The sequence below is a fragment of the Condylura cristata genome, unplaced genomic scaffold (assembly GCF_000260355.1).
Source record: "Condylura cristata isolate star-nosed mole 26May11 unplaced genomic scaffold, ConCri1.0 scaffold00025, whole genome shotgun sequence".
In the NCBI taxonomy this organism is placed as follows: Eukaryota; Metazoa; Chordata; class Mammalia; order Eulipotyphla; family Talpidae; genus Condylura; species Condylura cristata.
Window position 1 is genome coordinate 24,400,461 of NW_004567126.1, and position 19,122 is coordinate 24,419,582.

General features: G+C 37.8%; 1 protein-coding gene across 1 annotated transcript; it reads right to left on the reverse strand.

Annotated features, from left to right (window-relative positions):
- Positions 1-1,026: 1,026 nt before the first annotated feature.
- Positions 1,027-18,069, reverse strand: BCO2 (beta-carotene oxygenase 2). Its single transcript, XM_004689260.2, has 11 exons — positions 17,869-18,069; positions 12,861-13,072; positions 12,528-12,643; positions 11,484-11,586; positions 7,437-7,565; positions 6,289-6,449; positions 5,391-5,558; positions 3,717-3,854; positions 3,001-3,183; positions 2,401-2,511; positions 1,027-1,269 (listed from the first exon to the last, which is right to left on the reverse strand). Exons 1-11 carry the CDS (start codon positions 18,063-18,065, stop codon positions 1,156-1,158), a joined length of 1,632 nt encoding a protein of 543 aa, XP_004689317.1. The 5' UTR covers positions 18,066-18,069; the 3' UTR covers positions 1,027-1,155.
- Positions 18,070-19,122: the final 1,053 nt, after the last annotated feature.

Sequence of the window (19,122 nt, forward strand, 5' to 3'; positions counted from 1 at the left end):
CCTCTAAGCTCCCATTAGTTATGCTTAGGTATCTTCTAGCCATTCTGTTCCTGTTACTGTTGTCGTGTGTCTTACCAAGGCACTCCTAGAGGTGGCTTTTGAATGTATAAACACTAATGAAGATAGTCTGTCATTCTTTATAAACACTAAAGAAAAATTGAGAAGCTGACTATCCTAGTCCAGATTATTCATTGACCCTAATTATAAGTACAGAGTTGCCCAAAATTATATTTTTGGGGGAGAGCATTCTTAGCAACATTCAATATGCAAAAGGAATGTGGAAGTTTAACTGACCCAGAGTTGGAAGTTCAGCACAGAGAGGGGATTCAGCTGAAGAAAAAGAAAATATGCCTTTGAGGGGGTCCGCTAGAAGGCTGTCTAAGAGTGACCCCCCAAGGCTTTTGAAACCTGGTGGGATTTAGAAATGTGAAGATTATATGGTCTCTAGTGCCACCTGTTGCCCAGCTAAATGAAGGACTACTGACTATCCATCAATCCCTAGCGAACTCTACACCTGGAGATTAGAAGAAATGGCTAATTTTAAGGATGTCCGTCAAAAAAAAATAGCCTCCGAAGACTAAGCTGGGGGGAGGTTGCAGGATGGTTCAAAGGAAGGTTGTATGCCTGCACTGGCAACTACTGTGAAAGTAGAGAAATAATCAGCTCAGAAGCAGCCTCCAAGGTGACACAGCTGAATTCCTAGCCTCTGTGAGGAACTTCAGGCCAAAGCTAACAGGAGATTATGATGTTTTACAAAACCAGATGCCTTTTCACATCTATATTCTTATTCTACTATCTATGATAATTTTTATTTCTTTACCGACTTTGAGGATCTGTGTCACCCACCTATTTCATGGTAACAATGACCCACTTTTAGTTTTTCCTTCAAGTACTCTTATTACCTAGAGGACGATACCTCCAGTAAATATATATTTAATTAAACTCTCTTCAAAGGTTGTATTAACAACTGCTTATTATATTTTCAAGAAAGATCCCTAAGAAGCTGTAAAACCATAACTAGATTATAAATTCTTTTTAATAAGAATTTTAAAAACAGAAGTCTGTGGTGTATAAGGCAAAGTGCTCTTTTTGCTCGCTGTTTTGTAGAAAGCATGTTCATTTTAAACCTAGTTCCCAGACCTTGTGATTGTCCCATCAGATTGTTATGAAGGTGCCATGGAACCCATATGGCATTTGCACTGGTACCTCTGCTCGCCCCAGTTCTTCAAAGTTCTTAGCATCCAAGACGAGAAGAAAATTACTTTCATTCTAGAAGAATAAAAAGGAAAGGAAAATAAACACAAAACTGAAAAATTATCTCTCTTTTTTCATTTTTAAAATCTGTTTAATCTCCTCCGTTGCAAAATTCCTAAGGGGAAGACCACATCTTTATTCATCTTCATAGAGCACCTAACAGTGTCTTGTCTACCCCATTATTAAAGGTTTGCTGAATTGTTCATCTGGAGTGAATAGGAAATCATGACTAACGAGGCTCGTAAATAGAGAACATAAATAGAGAAAATAAATTAAGTTGTTTATATCAGTGGCTTCATAGGCTCTGAGTTTAAGGATCATTTTCCTTGATGTTTTTCAATGTTCTAAGAGGCATACTTTTTCTTACAAATTACAGAAGTCTTCATTTGGTGTTACTTTGAGTAGCATTGTCAAGCAGACAGAGATTTGCCCTGGTCTAATTATAGAGCTGGCAAGAGAATGGCATGAGGACTAAGTCCATCTAAGGCCACAGCAGACATCACTGATTGATCACAGCAGTTTCCTCATTTAACAACCTGAGAATCTTACACCTGAGGCAGCCATAAATAATTTTTCAACCCCAGTACTCAAAGTGGACTTCACTATTTGTCAGAGGTTGCTCTTTATGAGAAGTCAGATATCAACATTATTGAGACACTGGGACAAGGCTTACTTACCACACTAGACTTTTGGGTCACTCAAATGAAATTGCCAGGGCAGATTAGGTAGTATGAATATTAGGATAAAAGTTGGAGGACTGAAATTATATATTAGCTTTACTACTACGAGAGCTGATATGAATCTCTTTCAACTTCTTTTAAGTTATAAATTTGGCATGTGTAAAATGGTGCCCTACAAAGTTTTGATGACTAAACAAGAAAGTGTTTAGTATACATGAAAGCCATTTGTAAGCAAATTCCTATGTAAATTATTACTCCAGTTCTACAAATAGAACTTTAAAACAATAATAAAGTATGGACTAGTTAAAAATAAAGTACAGACTACATAAAATGGTATATGTAATTATTAGAAGAGAATGGAGAAGTGCCCTAATGAAATCAGAATAAACTATCACATCATTAAAATACAGCCCTCAATGATTGAGCACACTGCTTTTCTTTCTGATTGGTGATGGGAATACTTTACCTTGTTGGGTGTGATCACCACAGAAAGAATAACCCCACCATCTTCTTCATTAGCTCCAGGTACTGGAACAAATACAGGTTCTGAAGGATAAAAGCCATCTTTTCTCCAAATCTGTAAGTACCCAAAAAAGTATCTGATTAAAGACTAGTATGAGCTAGAAGCCTATATAGCTTTTATCACTCTCCACGGAATCTGGCTGTGAACATAATACTCCCAATAGTAACAGAATCAGTCTTACTGAGCTGAATACAGGAAAAAGAGGGAGTTACTGTAGTTCCAGATTCCACTGTCATCAAACACAATCTGTGTAGTTATCATTTCCCATCAGCCTAAAATAAAGGTGTTCTAACAACCTTAAACCCAAGACCTTCAAAATAACATCAAGCACAGAATTATTTTTCCATACTAGTGATTCATTTAGCTTTCCTAGAGGACACATACCCCTAACTCAGTGATTCCATGTTCTCTACCTTAATAAAAGTAAATAGCTGTGCTACTTAAATATTAAAGATCTAAAGAGCTACCTTAAGCAAAACAAACTCATTCAAAGGGTAAAACAGGGTCTTATAAAAGTTCAGGAAAGGAAAGAGATATTCATACCATCAGTGTCTTGTTCACCACGTCGACCTTGATAAGCGAATCCCCCACCAAATGCCGAAAACCACAGCCATAGAAGAAACGATACTTTTGGCCATTGAATTGGCTATAGTTAATCTGGGGAAATTCAACACCACCTTCTGCCTCTAGATCCTCAGTGTGCAGATTTTCATAAGAACACCAAATCTAAAAGAGACCAAAAGGATGTACAGTGGTTGCTTATTCTCACTTATTTTCTTCAATATAGATCAGTGAGGGAGCTGAGGGCCTGGGGGCTGATACCCTAGAGTCTGTGACAGAGCTTGGAAACTGAGGTTCTGTGTCATTTTTATATAGCTTTTTCTATCATGTATCCATACATAAAAGATTATCGAGTTTTCTAAGTTTTCAAATGGCACTGGAAGTGGAAGAGGGCTATTTATTCTGCTAAAACTAAGCAATAGCTATAAATGATCTGCCTGTAAGAACAAGTCTTCAAAAACAGTTGGCACAGCACATACCAATCTCAAATGCTTAAATACTCAACAACAATTTGAGTTCCAAGTATCTGTCGCAGAACACATAAAGGATAAATAAATACAGTGCTCATTCTCACCCAGAATGATGTGGTTCTTGTAGAAACAATATTCCAAGACCTTACCCTGCTCAGCTGGGCAGCAAACCCTGTGGAGAACACCGCTGAAGGGCAAAGTCTTTGTCTAAAGTGCATGATAGCGTACCTTTCCATCCGCCTGTTTCACAGCACTTGCTGAAGAGTAGGACAAAGGGCTGAGGTTCTGTCCCTCCTGGGCATTCAAACTCACATCTAAAGGCAAAACAAACCTTCGAGGGAATGCTCTGGCTACTGAATTATAAGCCTATTCAGGAGAGAGACAAACATATGGGAAAGCTGTCATTCACATTATAGCAATAGCGTGTCCCAATCACACAGATCCAGGCAGCATTACAGGCCTTCCTAAGTAAGTGTGTAAATAATTGTTTTTATTAGTTCATTTATTCAACTAATATGAGATAAAAGTATGTTATTTCATTAGTATCAAATGAACATGTGCTTCTAAAGTCGAAAGTCTGACAGAGATAAGTGACATTAAGACACATACTGTAGAGACCAACACTGAGGGCTGCCTTCTTCAGAAAAATATGATTTCCAAGTCTGACATGAAAAGAAACAGAAAATTAGAGTAACCCTGTGATATAAAAGAAATAGAATACATAGAGATCTACCTATAAAGAAATTTATAGGCTAAAATGGCTTCATTGCTGAATTATTGCAAATGTGTAAAAGTGAGGTCAATCTTATACATTCTCATGTAAAGAATAACAAAGAGACATTTTCTAACCCACTGCATGAAATCAGAAACATCTAAATACCAAAACCTAAAAATAACGGTTTTAAGAAAAAATTACAGGCCAATTTTATTCATGAAACAGATTTTTTTCAATCCTAAACAAAATGTCAGCAAAGCAAAGCAAGAAATATATCTATATGCATATATATTTTATAGATAATTAGAATATATAGTTAGTTCTAATTATATATAAAAAGCTAGTTCAGGAATGGAAAACTATCTTCACTTTGAAAACTTAATCAATGGCTGTTACAAATTTTAAACATCAATCAATGTACTTCATTGCATCAATGGAATAAAGGGTAAGGCATGTGACTATCTCAATAGTGCAGAAAAAACATTTGCTATATCCAATATTCATCCCTGATAAAAAAAAAATTTTAAAGATTTATTTATTTATTCATACAGTACTGGGGTACAGGCAGAGATGCGGAGGGTGAGAGGATTCACCAGGTACAGAGCGGGGAGCAGAACAGGCAGATGGTCGAATTACACTGCTGAGGGGAGCAGTGGGCAGGCCAGGAGAGATCTGCTGCCATGTGGATCCCCTCCCAGGTAGGCGGGGATCGAACTCATGGGAAAGTGGCTTAAGCTTCTTAGTGCTCTGCTTTAACTGGCTGCGCCACCAGAGAGGGCCTCTGATAAAATTTTTAGTAAACTAAAAGGGAACTTTTATAATGTATAAAAAGTACCTTTTAAAAAATTAATCACATGTCCACAGAATACCTATACATGAATGTTCATAGCATTTTTATACATATTTGCTTAAAATTGAAAGCAACTAAAATAGCTTTTAGTAACGACTTACCACACATCAAGATAACATGTTAATAGCAAGGGAAGTTGGAATTAAGTACTTCAAATTATTTTAAAATATTAAATAAATAAATACTAAGTAAATTATAAAACTGTCTTCAATGCTTTGAAGCCATCTCCCCTCCTTATTTGCCAAAGAAGCAAGAGAAACCACTAACTCCAAGGCCAATGCCAGAACTTTGCTAGCAAAACTATTTTCACAGCTCCTGACAAATCAGAAATAGTTACCTGATCAAGCCCTCCTCCAGCTTTCCTAAGATTCTGGAGTTGATAAACTTCTAGGCTTTTTCCATTATCTTGACAGCACAAATCAATCACAATACAATTCTGGTCCTCAAAGGCATTGATTTGATGAAATGAAACAAAAGGTTTGCTATAGTACATCCCTGGAAGAAGCTGCAAGAGAATTTACAATGAAAAAGAGATCTTATTTTGTTTCCCTTTCATTTTTCCTTAAGAAAACAGATCCACAAAGTTCATTAAGATGACCTCCTTCCTTAAGGAGGCCTGGTAGGTATAAAAAATAGAATCTGGAGTGTTGGTGAAAATTTGTTGATTTAATTTAAGCACTGTTTACATAATTCATCTCATCTCAGATTTAACCCACGAAGGTGGGGGGGCATGTAAGATAAACCAATCAGTTGTTAGCAACTAACTTAAGAATCCTCTTGAAATATGATCTAATGTTTTGAAGGATAAGTTCCAAATCTGAGTACATGATTAAATAGAAAATAATGCTTTAAAGTAGCTTATGATAAATTAAGTGACAAATTCTTTGAAAAATACAATCACTATTAAAATGGGGTTATTTTTGTATTGAAAACTGGGTATAGTAAATTTAGGATACTATGTCTTTAGAGGTAATATGTAGATAAATATGGCACTGTTAATCAGGAATATAGAAAGATACTTAACGAATGTGGTTTGGACTTTAGTGAGATTATCGTATTTATTTATCAAGATACCACAGTAGCAACTAAATCTAAACATCTGTAATGTCTGCAAAAGTTACAGAAACCTTTACATTAAAAAAAGTCAGTAATCTCCAGTAAAGATAAAAATCAATCATAGGGAACCTGCCTTATATCTAAACATCTTCACAGTAAATATACTCCAAATACTCCACCTGCCCAGTGTGCTTATCCACCACGTGGAACCGTGTATTATACTGGGGTTCCCAGCTTATTCCATCTGAAAACGCCTTTCCCCGAATTTTAGAAGTGATGATTTTCCCCAGGTTCATCTTTAGAGGTTGTTCAATGAAGATTATGTAGTTTCTTGTCATTCCTGAAAGGTTCCAGCAAACAATAACATATTACTTGGTAACCTAATGTTGTCTGAAATGTGACCAGTATGAGGACTTGTGTGAATTCTTGGACATCTTAGTGCTGATCAAGATGAACACCAATAATTCTTCACTATTTCCCAGCTTCGTTATAGCTATGTGCTTTTCCTACATTAAAAAGGGAAAGGCTTAGCAAAGCTTGGGTTGAATGTCCTCTGTTTGCTTTGTATCTTTTTTTTCCCCTTTCTTTTTTAATTGTTTGGTTTAGGAACAAAGTATTACATTGCCATTATTATCCGGTCTTTTATTCCTTAAGATATTTTACTATTTATATGAGAAGCAGAGTAGCTATAAAGCTTTAGAATGCCAATAATAAATATGCTATAAAAGGGCTGAAGTGATCTACAGAGTAGGAATTTCTTCCCTTCCCAGCCACAAAGTAATGTGGTCAATACCTTTTCATGTATGACTATCTTTTGCAAGTTTTAAAGTTGACTAACATATTAATTTCTGGCATATTAATCCTTATGGCAAAATTATTTTCTTATTAAGACTTTACTTTTTCAGATCAGTGTTAAGTTTACAAACAAAATTGAGGAGATGGTCCAGAGATACTTTTTCTTATACCTCCTATACACATAGCCTCTCAATTACCAATGTGCCCCACCAGTGGGATATATTTGTTGCAACTAATAAATCTACATTATAATAGCCCAAAATCTAGTTTATATTATGGTTCACTTCTAGTGTGGTCAATTAATTTTTGAGTAACTGTTCTTTCTAAATTAACTATCTTTTCAAGGAGTTATTTGGCTAGGATAAGCAGCACATGACCAACAGAATAAGCTTAACTGGCATTAAGTGTAACTTTGTACTCATTATTACTATAGTCTGACAAACTATTAGCATAGTACTTGCTAAAATTAGTCTCTCTGTTACAGTGATATTAAGGCAGCCCCCACTGAAATGTGCCTTACCACCAAGCTCACCAAAACTATGGTAGTATGAAGGTTTCATCCTCTCTACAGAAGCAATAGAACATATCACCTGGGCTCCATGGATTGTTTCCCCAAAGTCAGTCTTCTCTGGAGGAACCCTAATAATATTATAAGAAGAACCTGGAAAAAGGAAAGTATTGACTACTTTTATGTACATTCTAAGAATCAAAGCTGTAATCCTTGCACTTGTGGACAACACAGCTAAGAGATTTATGAAATGCACGACACCATATTTCATGAAAAGCTATTTCAAACAAGACCTGAATATAAAATATTCAATGCCACTCATAACTCAACACTCATAAAGTTATGATTGGTATTAGCTAAGGCTTTGAAACAACAAAGTAATCAACCAACAGTATGTTGTATTTTAATGTTCTCAAATGGCTATCCCCTCACTTACTGAAAAGGAGCGCAAGCCTTATTTCATAGGAAAAGATAAGGCAGCAGCCACAAACATCCACAAATTCTATTTATTTCTCTTCTCATACCCCGATCCCAACAACTATTTGTACCCAGGCCCAACTCCTTCCCTGTGGTTCCCTAAGATCACATTGGGTCCCATCTCATCCTGACTCATCAACATTCATTCATGCAATCCTTCCTCTGGCCATTGCTTATTACGTCGTTAGGAATCAAATCAGATATCCACTCCCTAAGTAGCCTTCCCCAATCTTCCCCACCCCAAAGATATTTGGAATCTTTTCTCTATGCCCTGGTTATATTGTATACAGTCACAGCACTTATCTTATTGTACTATAATTTTCTGCTGGTTTATCTATTTCCCAACAGAGGGACGAACTCTCAAGGGCAGCAATTGGGTCTGATGTGTCATTGCATCCTCAGAGCTGAGCATTTAGTAAGCACACTATAAACAGTCACGAAGGGTTAACTAGCAACATGTTTGTGAAATCACTCAGGGAATGAAACAAATAATGAAGTCATAATGAATTATCTCCCTAGTGTAGAATTGCCAGTGTAGGTTCTAAAAAGCTTGCATAACTAACGGAATTTTATATAATCACTAAGCTTCTTTTGAAACAAGGTAGTAACATACCATTTTTTCACTTATTCAACAGCTACTTTTAACATGCCACTATATTCAAGACACTCTTCTAAGTGTTTTTTAAATACTATAATCCAGATATTTGTATACAGCAGGGTCCAAAACAGACAAAAGACTCTTCATTTCTAAAATCTAAATTCTAATAACTTTGTAAGTAATGCTGTAATGCATCAGATGCTAAGAACTATAGTGGAAAATAAACCAGGCAGTGAAGACATCAGTTGAGGGCTACTATTTGCAGTTTTAAATATGATGGTGTGGGACAGCTTCACCAGAAGGTAACATTTGAGGAAAGGCCAAAAGGAGGTGAGGAAGGAAGCCGTGGCAGAGAGAAGAGCAAATGCAAAGATTCTCAGGCAAGAATAGTCTGAAGAGCTCAAACAGCAAAGAGGCCAGTGTGGCCATCCCAAAGTAAGCAATGAGAAGAATATAAGTGCTGAGGTGGGTGGTTTCAAAGGCTACCTGGCTGGTACACTGAGAACAAACCCAAGTGGAATAAGGGTGAAGCAGAAGCAAGAATCCTAGTTAAGAAGCTACCACAGTACTTCAAGTGAGAGAACAGAGGCTCAAACGAGAGCTGCACTGTAAGTGACATGAGGCTGCTGGATTTGGGGTATACTTGGAAGGCACTGCTGAAATTACTCTGACCAACTGGAAGTGGATATGCAATAGAGAGAGGGGTGAAGAATGACTTCAGAGTTATCAAATAACTGCAAATGCGAGAATGGAGTTACTATCAACTGAAATGGGGAATATTTTCAACAGAGAACTTAGGAATGATCAGGGGCTTATTTTTAGGCAAGTTAATTTTGCTGTACCTACTACACATCCTAGTAAAAATATTAGAAACAATTCAATACGAATACTGGAGAAGTCTAGTTTGGAGACACAGATGTTTTGAGAATCCATGAAATAGAAAATAACATGTTTTGATGAGTTCTAAAAGAAATAAAAGATAAGTTCTATAGTTCCATTTGTATAATATTACCGTGTAACTGATTACATATTTCTAGATTAGTTATAGGTGGATTAACATTTAGAGGGCTGTTAATTTTTCAAAATCTCTTTAAAACACCTGGAAAAGTTAAAACAATTAAAAGCTTTTTACTTCCTAAAAGTTAGAAATTACTAGCCAGCATTTACTACAATGCAAATCACTAAATTTCACTGAAACATATCCTGGCTTGTCAAGCTCTCTCAGTTCAAAAATTTCTCACTGAACCAAATGATCAAGTAAGAGAAAAGAAGTAGATCCAGTTTAAGTGTCTATTAAAGAAAAGATAAATAATATCAGTAACTGCATTACTCAATTCATTAAACTAAACACTATTATAGCTAATGAACTGTTGTGACCACAAGGCATGAGCAAGGCAGACACCCAGGAAACACCCAGAAGAGGAATGACCTGCCCAAGATGAACCTAATTCAGAGAGACTCTTCAGAATTTTATATAAATGACTGGAGCAAGGGTTTTCAAAGTGAGATCCAGGAGCCTCTTGTACCAAAATCACCTGGGGACCTTGTTAAGTGCACCAAGATAAGGGGTCAGGGGACTGATTAAAATGCACTTTCTTGGCTCCTTTTCTGGTCTACTGAACCAGAAATACACAATGCTAGGAAGCATTCCAGATTACTCTGAGGCTGAGAACCACTGATTTAATAACTAAATACTTTAAAATATATAATTTAAAATGGTTGAAAAAATATTCAAATATTGTAGTCTACTTACAAAATTATCACTTGGTTAACAGAGTTAACTTATTAATAAATAGTTTTTTTTAATAATCAAAAAAATGACAGACAAAAAAGAGTAAGGCAATTTACCCACTTGCTGAATTTACCCAATTTACCCATTTTCTCTAAAAGGACTTGCTGCTTCCTATAACAGCTTTGAGAACACATCCCTGCCAGAGATCTGATAATAGAAAGAGACAGGAGATAAACTCATGGCCACTGAAGCCATGGAGAAACCTGTAATAATCATTTTCTTACACATTCACATGTGTAAATATGGAGAGATACAGATGAACAACCACAAAAGTCAATTTTCAGCAAAGGCATACATTGAGCTATATGAAAGTTAACCTGCACAAAAGCTAAGATTGTTGGAAATACCTAATATTACATATACATATTTTGTTTCAAACAGAAAGACAACATGTACTCATGTACAGGAACATGAATCTTCATGCCCCAAGAAAATCTTCTGTAATCAGTGATAAAAAATCATCAAGACAGCCTAACAGAGTGACTAACAGCAAGTCTTTGGGTGTGATTCAGGCTTGCAGTCAAGTCTGGTCTTAATCAGAAACTTGCCTACATATCTTAAATCTTCACAAGATTCATTGCCCTTATCTATAAAATGGGGACAATACTAATAGTTTTCTCAGAAAACTATTATAAGTTCTACTTAAGGATTAAGTGAGAAAAGATATGGAAAATGCTTAACAATAACACTCAATAAATGTTAATAACAACACTCAATAAATGTTAGCTATCATTATTACTATTAGAACTTTCTGGAGCAGGCTGGTAGGCAGTTGGGGCAGTATAGGGGTGACTAGGAAAGAGGTGTGAAGTTAATGGTTTGGTGACTACTTCACTGTAAGCTTAGCTTACTTTGTGTTACTTTCCTGGGAAAAAAAAGTTCCTTCCCATATGATAGATTGCAGCATTCTAAATTTCTTATAATATAATTCTTAAAAATTCAAGTTTGGGAAATATATACCAAAAATCCCAATAAAGCCTATGAGTCAAAAAGCAGAAAATCAGCTCCTAAAGTATGTGCAGAAGGCCCACACAACACAAGCCTAGCGATAAATTATGAAGTTTAAGTTCAGTGATACCACTTTGGAGGTTTCTTTCTAAACATTTCAGATGAAGTCTCATATGTTAACATCTAAACCATAATAGAACCTGGGAAGATAGTTAACGCCCAGCTATTTTTCAAAGCCTCTCTGTCCCAACTTTACCACGTGGCCCATAGGAGTTCCCCATGTTGTATGCTGTTCCATCTGGGTCGTAATGTGGATGTGCAGTTGCTCCATTCACAGCAATAAATTTGCTCCAGTCTACCTACAAATTTTAGACCAGGAGAGACTTTTAGTTTATTTTTTTAACGATTTATTTATTTATGTACTTCTGGGGTACAGGCCAGAGGTGCAGGAGCAGTGAGAGGCTTCACCAGAGACAGAGTGGGGAGCAGAACAGGCAGATGGTCGAAGTACACTGCTGAGGGGAGCAGCGGGTGAGACAAGAGAGGTCTGCCAGGCCATGTGGGTCACTTCCTGAGCTGGGGATCGAACTTGCGCTGAAGAGGTTATGGCCAACTACACAGTGCTATCCTTTAACCCACTGCACCACCAGGGAGGGCCAGGAGAGACTTTTAAATGTTACATGGGCACATGTCTACTTAGATGCATAGACTGTAGGGATACATGTGAAGATTTTAAAGATATATACAAAAGAACAGGTTAAGCCCAAATATCTTTACCTCTGAAAAATCAAACTTATTTTCCAACTTAAAAAAAAAAAAGAAAGACTAAGAACAAGCAAAAGCACCACCAATAACAACAACAAAAGAAAAACAGATTTATCCAACATCACTGGAAAGTTCAAAAGAATAAAAATTAAAATTAAAATCTGGTCTGAAATTTTACTTTACTTTAAATACGCTGTCAAGACAATCTGCGTCTAAACACTTTCCAGTCCGATTCTTTCAGTAGTTAGGAAGAACATGAATAGGCAAAAGTAAATCTGCACTATTCTATTCCTCCTTTACCCTAGTCTTCAGAAATTAGCACTAAGGAAGAAATCTAGAATTATATTCAAGGAAAATCAACTGTACAGGCCATTCTAATTTGGACAGAGATTGCACATGACCTTAATCAGTGGTTAACTTTGATTTTACTTGGTTAAAGCACTTTCTTAAGCTCTTTACTACTCTAAAAAACATTTAAAATGGGGGGAGGGGAATGTAGGATCTATTTTGTGTATCGTTTAAACATGTATTTTACCTTTTCTGTTTTTTCCAGGGTTTCAACGTCCACTTTATTCATAAAATTGGTCTCAGTACTGACGTAGTAATCACCCTTGTAGCGCACAAAGTTGACATTGGTGTTGTCGGTTATTGCTGCAACCAAAACCAACTTGTATAAGTCCCACAACCTACTCCAGTGGCCTAAGGCATACAATCAGAGGGCTAAAACAACTTAAACATCATCTCATACAAAAAAAAAAAAACCTTACTTGAAGATTTTATATTTATGTAAATTGTCATTAATCATAATTTAACTATTAATATCACTATTTCCTGCAAATTGTGAGCACACTAAATAAAAGCTGCTTACCAGGCAACACAAACTTTGACATGAAACGTTCAAAAATATTCTTGCATGGATCAGGGAGAGCGAGTGTACCAAATTCTGAGATCACAATTCTATTATGGACACTGTTGGCCTTATATGTATCACTCTGCAGAAACTTGCTTTTATATGTCACTGTGCCTTTCTCCATCCTGAACTGATGTAGTAAAGCCATTCCATCAAACCAGTGATTGTACCTTCACACAGGAGGAAAAAAGAAATACAAATAGTAGGGAAAACAGGGTATCAAAATGAGTGACTTCAAATACAAGGATATATCATTTTATTGTGCAGATACTTAGCAGATACTTCATTTTTTACAAACTGAAGGTTGTAGCAACCCTGCTTCAAGCAAGCCTATCAGTGCCATTGCTCAGTGCATGTGCTCACTTCCTGTTTCTGTGTCACATTATTTATAATTCTGTAGTTCTTACTATGTTTCCAACTCACTATTTCTGTTTTGATGATCAGTTTCAACTTTGATGTTACTATTATAATTTTTCAAGGCACCAACAACCATATGCATTCGAGTTGGTGAGCTTAATTGGTAAACTGTGTTCTGACGCCTCCACCAGCCTGCCACCCCCCTGTTCTTCTTCCTCTCCTTAGGCTTCTCTATTCCTTGAGACACAAACTGTACTGACATAAAGCCAAACTGTACTATGGCCTCTAAGTGTAAGTGAAAGGAGGAATAACATGTCTTTCCTTAAATCAAAAGCTAGAAAGAATTCAACTTAGTGAGGAAGACATGCCTACAGCTAGGTCTCTTGGACTAGACAGACAGCCATCTGTGAATGCAAAGGAAGGATTTCTTGAAGGATTTTAAAAGTAGTACTCCAGGGCCCTCCCTGGTGACACGGCGCGTTAAAGCACTGCACTAAGAAGCTTAGGCCACTTCCGCATGAGTTGTATCCCCGCCTGCCCTGGAGGAGATCCACATGGCACGGCAGACCTCTCCTGACCCGCCCACTGCTCCCCTCAGCAGTGTTCTTCGTCCATCTGTCTGTTCTGCTCCCCACTCTGTCCCTGGTGAATCCGCTCACCCTCCGCATCTCTGGCCTGTACCCCAGTTCTGTATGAATAAATTAAAAAATCTTTAAAAAAAAAAAAGTAGTACTCCAAGGAGCACTCAAATGATAAGAAAGCAAATAAAACATCTTTACTGCTGACACAGAGAAAGTTTTAGTGGTCTGGATTCAAGACCAGCCACACATTTCTTTTTAAGCCAAAGTCTTCATTGGAAGAAAATGCCATGTAGGCCTTTCAAAATCAGAAAGAAGTCAATAACTACCATTCCAAAGGACAGGCTGACTCTTGTTAGGGCTTCAAGCTGATGCAAAGCGACTTCTGTTGCAATGGAGAACTAGCTAAAGATCCCACTGGTACACCAAAGGAGCCACAGGCTGGAAGGATGTGGGCGTCCAAGAGCTTCAAGGGGAGACAGACAATAGTCTGGTTCTTTAAAGAGGTTTATCAGTGGAAGAAGAGAAGGGCATCTGAGGCATGGGGTAATAAAAGGAGGAAGAAGCATGAAACCACATGGAATGAGGGGAGTAGCCAGCTAGTTAACATGGGCAGAGCTGTCACTGGCAGGTGATGACGATGGAGAAAGGTCAGCATCGTCATCACCTGCTGTAAACGCTCAGGCTTAAGCACTCAACAGTGCTCAGCACTTCAACAGCAAAGTGCAGCATTTCAAACCTGGAGAAACTGTGAGACCCACATCTTAAAAAGGTGATTCTGGCCAAAGTAGAATAGCATAGAAAGAGAAGCATTCAAGAAAAAATTCTGAAACCTTGCCATCTGTGACAATATGGCTGGAACTGGAGAGGACTGTCCTAAATCAGAAGGAGAAAGACAAATACCAGATGATTTCACTCGTGTGAAATACAAAGAAACAAGGAAAAGTAACAGACAAAATTCAATCAAACAAACCCTTTAAATCTGTGTATGCAGATGTGAGGCTACCAGAGGGAGAGTGGAGTGGGGAGCAAGAGGAGGAGGGAGCTGTTTATAGAGGAGCATTTAGATGTATAGAAAACAATGATGAAGCTGGGTAATAACTCCAGGGAGAAAAGATGAGTCTAAATGGAACTACAGTATAGTTAGAAAAGGAAAACTAGAAACAAGTCAGAGATAACATGTAAGCAGTGACTAAAAGAGAGTCCAAAATGTCACACCTGAATGACTGGGTGTATGTTGATGAAGACTATGTGACAATAAGTTTGCGGTAGGAGCAAACTGTTCAGCTTTCAAAAGAGTATGAGCTTTTTGTTATACTTCAGGATGAGTGAATCTCACTGACAAAATACAGACCGAGAGAACAAGTGAGGAAGGCGGTCTTGAAGTGCATTTCACAATACCTGTGTGCAACAGGTATAACCATAGGTACAATGGGGTAATTACAATCACTGAGCATGGACTGCACACCAGTAGTATGCTAAGCACTTCACACACACACAGAGAGATCACAGAGGAGCTATTACCGCATTTTACAGGTAGAGAAAACAAAATTAAAAGCAGCTACATGTGTAGGGTCCTAGGGCCACAGGACTGGTACCTGGAAGAAAAGGAATTTGCACTCAGTGCCAGCTGCACATCATGAGCTTACAACTCCCAAAGTGAGATGAACTCTTATATGACAGGAAGGTGGAGGGGAGAGAGCACTGAAGTGGAAGAAGAGAATGAAATGAGCATCAGAGTTTGTTTGCCATTGAATGAAGCACTTTATATGCACTGTCTTCCAAAATCCTTAAAACCTATCATTAAAGTTTATTTTATTAGGTCCATTTTCATATGAGACACCTTGGTCAAGATGATAGCACCATTCAATGGTGAGACTGGAATTTAAATCAACTGCATCTTACTCCGAAGAACCTACCAAAGGAAGCAAACAATGAGAGAAAAGACAGGAACACTCAGCGCAGAAGCCAGGATGTAGCAACATTAAAGGGACTGGGGTAGTGACATCGGCAACAAATCTTTAAAAATACACAAGTATGAAGTATGAGGTGGAAACGTGGGGAAAATAGATTTTTAAGACCATTGACAGATAAGTTCAGACATGGCAGAAAAATCAGGCTGGGGAATGGAAAGGCCATTTAATAGTTCACAGGTTTTGGTGACCTTTCTGAGAACAGATACCACAGAATGGTGAGGGGAGGGGGTAGAGGAGAGCTAAAAAGCTAGATGGCAGGAACTGAAATGCCAGCAAGAAGCAGTGAGGGGGAGGAGCAGGTGTGGCTGGAGAGGAAGGTGGAGAGGACATCTGGAGGGTGAGCTAGGGGCTCGCAGTGCAGGGGAGGCAGGTACAAGGGGGGTGTGAACGATGCAGAAGAGAGCTTGCGGAGGAGGGTGGGCCCTTCCTCCTCTGGTCCCGAGGCAGGGCCAGGCATGTAGTGCAGGTGGGTCAGAGGGGGCTGAAGGAGCTCCAATCCACCTGCCCCGCTATGGAGTAGCTGCTGGCAGTGAACAGGGCAGGGAGACTGAAGGAGGCTTCAGGAAAGGGACCCTGTGGGCGCTGGGAAGGAGCGCCCGCTAAGATTTCCTGGCAGCACCAAGCATTCAGTGAGCCTGGAAATGTACTTAATGCTACTGAGCTGCATATTTAACAATAGTGAAGATGGTAAATTTTAGATCTACTTTACCATGTTTTTTAAAGGTAGTGATTTCTGGAATCTCAGTCAGACATTAAAAATGTCATTCAGATTTTGTACAAATACGGACAAAAAGATATGATAGTATGAATTTTTTTTAAATCAGGGCAAAAAAAAATAAGTCTATACATAATATAACTGTAATGAGGAAAGACTAACAGGAAGGAAAATACACCAAAATGCAAACAGTATATGTGGTAAAAACCTTCCCACCCTTTTTCCATATTTCAAAAAGTTTTATAGAGGTAAATCTTTTATAATAAAAAAGTATCTAATATTTAAAAAATATTAAAGATGGCCCTCCCTGGTGGCACCACAGGTTAGGACGCAGCTAACAGCAGCAGTAACTTCAGTCTGAGTTCAAACCCTGGCCCCGGAGATGATCGACATGGCATGGCAGATCTCTCCTATCTCGCCTGCTGCTCCCCTCTTTGTTGTTCTGCTCCCCACTCTGCCTCTGGTGAATCCTCTCACCACCCAATGCACCTCTGGCCTGTACCCCAGCTCTATATGCATAAATAAATCTTTAAAATAAATAAATAAATAAATAATACTGAAGACAAAGCAGATTCCTCCCTGACAATAAGGGTTTCTTGCTATCACTTCCTGTCCCTAGGAGGCACCCAGGAAAATTATGAGTTACTGGGTTGTTTTTTCTTTTACTTGTTACTTATTTTCAGATATTCATTGACTGCTATTCAAGGACAAGGTTCTTCCTAAATACTAGGGATATGGGGAGAATAAGAAAGTCTTTGCCCTCGTGGAAATTACATTCTAGTGGAGAAATAGCTAATAAACAAATGAATAAACAAAATTACTAGAGATACAGTGCTGTGCAGAGATTAAGATAGGTAACATATAAATAACAGCAGGTTCAGAGCGGAAATCTGGGAAGGCTCAAAAGACTTGAGAGCTGAGCTGGTATATGAATGGCAGGAATCATGCTTGGGAAAGCAGATGCTAGAGCTACTGCCAAGACCTTGAGCAAAACTAAGTGCGCCCAGTTTGGGGAACTGAAACAGCCCGTGTCTGGGGAGGGCTGGGTAAGGGAGTGGTATGTGATCAAGACAGCCTCTTACATACTTCCAGACACTTGCCCTTTCACATAAACCTTCATATTAACTTCAAATTGTTAATATTCTGCAAAGCAGCAAAGTCAGGACCTTTTAAAAAGAAGTCTCCATTTCTTTTTTTCCATAGTTTCCTCCTGTACTTAATCCCATCAAAGGGATTGAACAGCAGTGTTAACCTCAGAAAGGAAGCAGATATGAGTACATGTTTTACAGAATATGTATACAGCCATGCTAAGAAATCCAAGTTGTTCCCCCAAGGCTTACTTATCCTTCCCAAACTCGAATTTTCCAGGTCCAATTCGAAGTAGGTAGCCACTGAGCCACTCAGGGAAATGTCCTCGGACTCGAGCAGTGATGACCTGTGGGGTCTCCTCCACTGTGGTTAGTAGTGGTGCAATACATGGAAGGTTCTCCCGCTTACCAAAGGTCACATTTTTCTGGTAAGTAGTTTCCATGGACATCTTCAAAACTGTGAAGGGGGAATCAAAAGTACAAAAAATTTTACCAGAGTTTATGCCAAATTTTACGCCAAAATGTATCTATTTCTCTATAGAAATAGCTCCCTGGTAGTGCAATGGACTAGCACTGCCTAAAAGTTAACTCAGACTTCATTATTGTCATCACTTCTCATATTTGAACAAGAATGATTCCACGCTCAGATATGCAAGTAGCAGTTTCATTGTTAAGTTAAAAATTGACCACCAGTCAATCTTATAATTACACTGACCTCAGTACTTTAGACACACCAGAACATGATCCCAAATAATTCAGTCATTTAAGAGGTTAGCAAGGTCTATAGTTTAGTCTATTTTTAATGACATACACATAAACATATATGGCAATTTCTAGAAAAAGGGTGTCATAAATTATGCAGTGATATCTAGTCTAAAATTACCTAAACTTCTAAACTCTCAAGAAGTAAGCATCATTACTATGTAACAATAAGTGAAAATATGAATTTATTATTTCATACTTTAGTCCACAAGGCAGTATTGCCTATCACATCGGAATGGCCAAATATTAAATACTATGAAATAGTCCTTTGTTCTGTTTCGTAAAACTTTTAACAGTGACATAGGAGTCTTAATTGAACACACATAGGGACACTATTCCTCTATAAAAAAGTGATATGCATATGCATTCTTTTAGAAAAATACAGTATCACATTATCCTATTTCACGTTTTTTTTTAAATCACTTTAGAACACCAAACTTTGTTTTCTTTTATGTAACAATTCAAACTCAACTATTTCCCAATTTCCCAGGTAAAATCAACTTCATCCTGAATGCTCTGAACACCTAATCTTTCCCTACGAAAATTCCATCTACTGTTCAAAGTCTCTATCAAATGTTTCTTCCTTCAAGAAGTAGCATAGTGTGATGCTTAAGAATGTCGACCATAGGCTCCAGAATGCTTGGGTTCAAATTCTGGTCTGCTATTTTCCAAATAAATAGCTTTGGGAAAAGATAATAAAACTCTCTGTGCTGTTCCCTTCTTTCTAAAATAAGCATTATAATA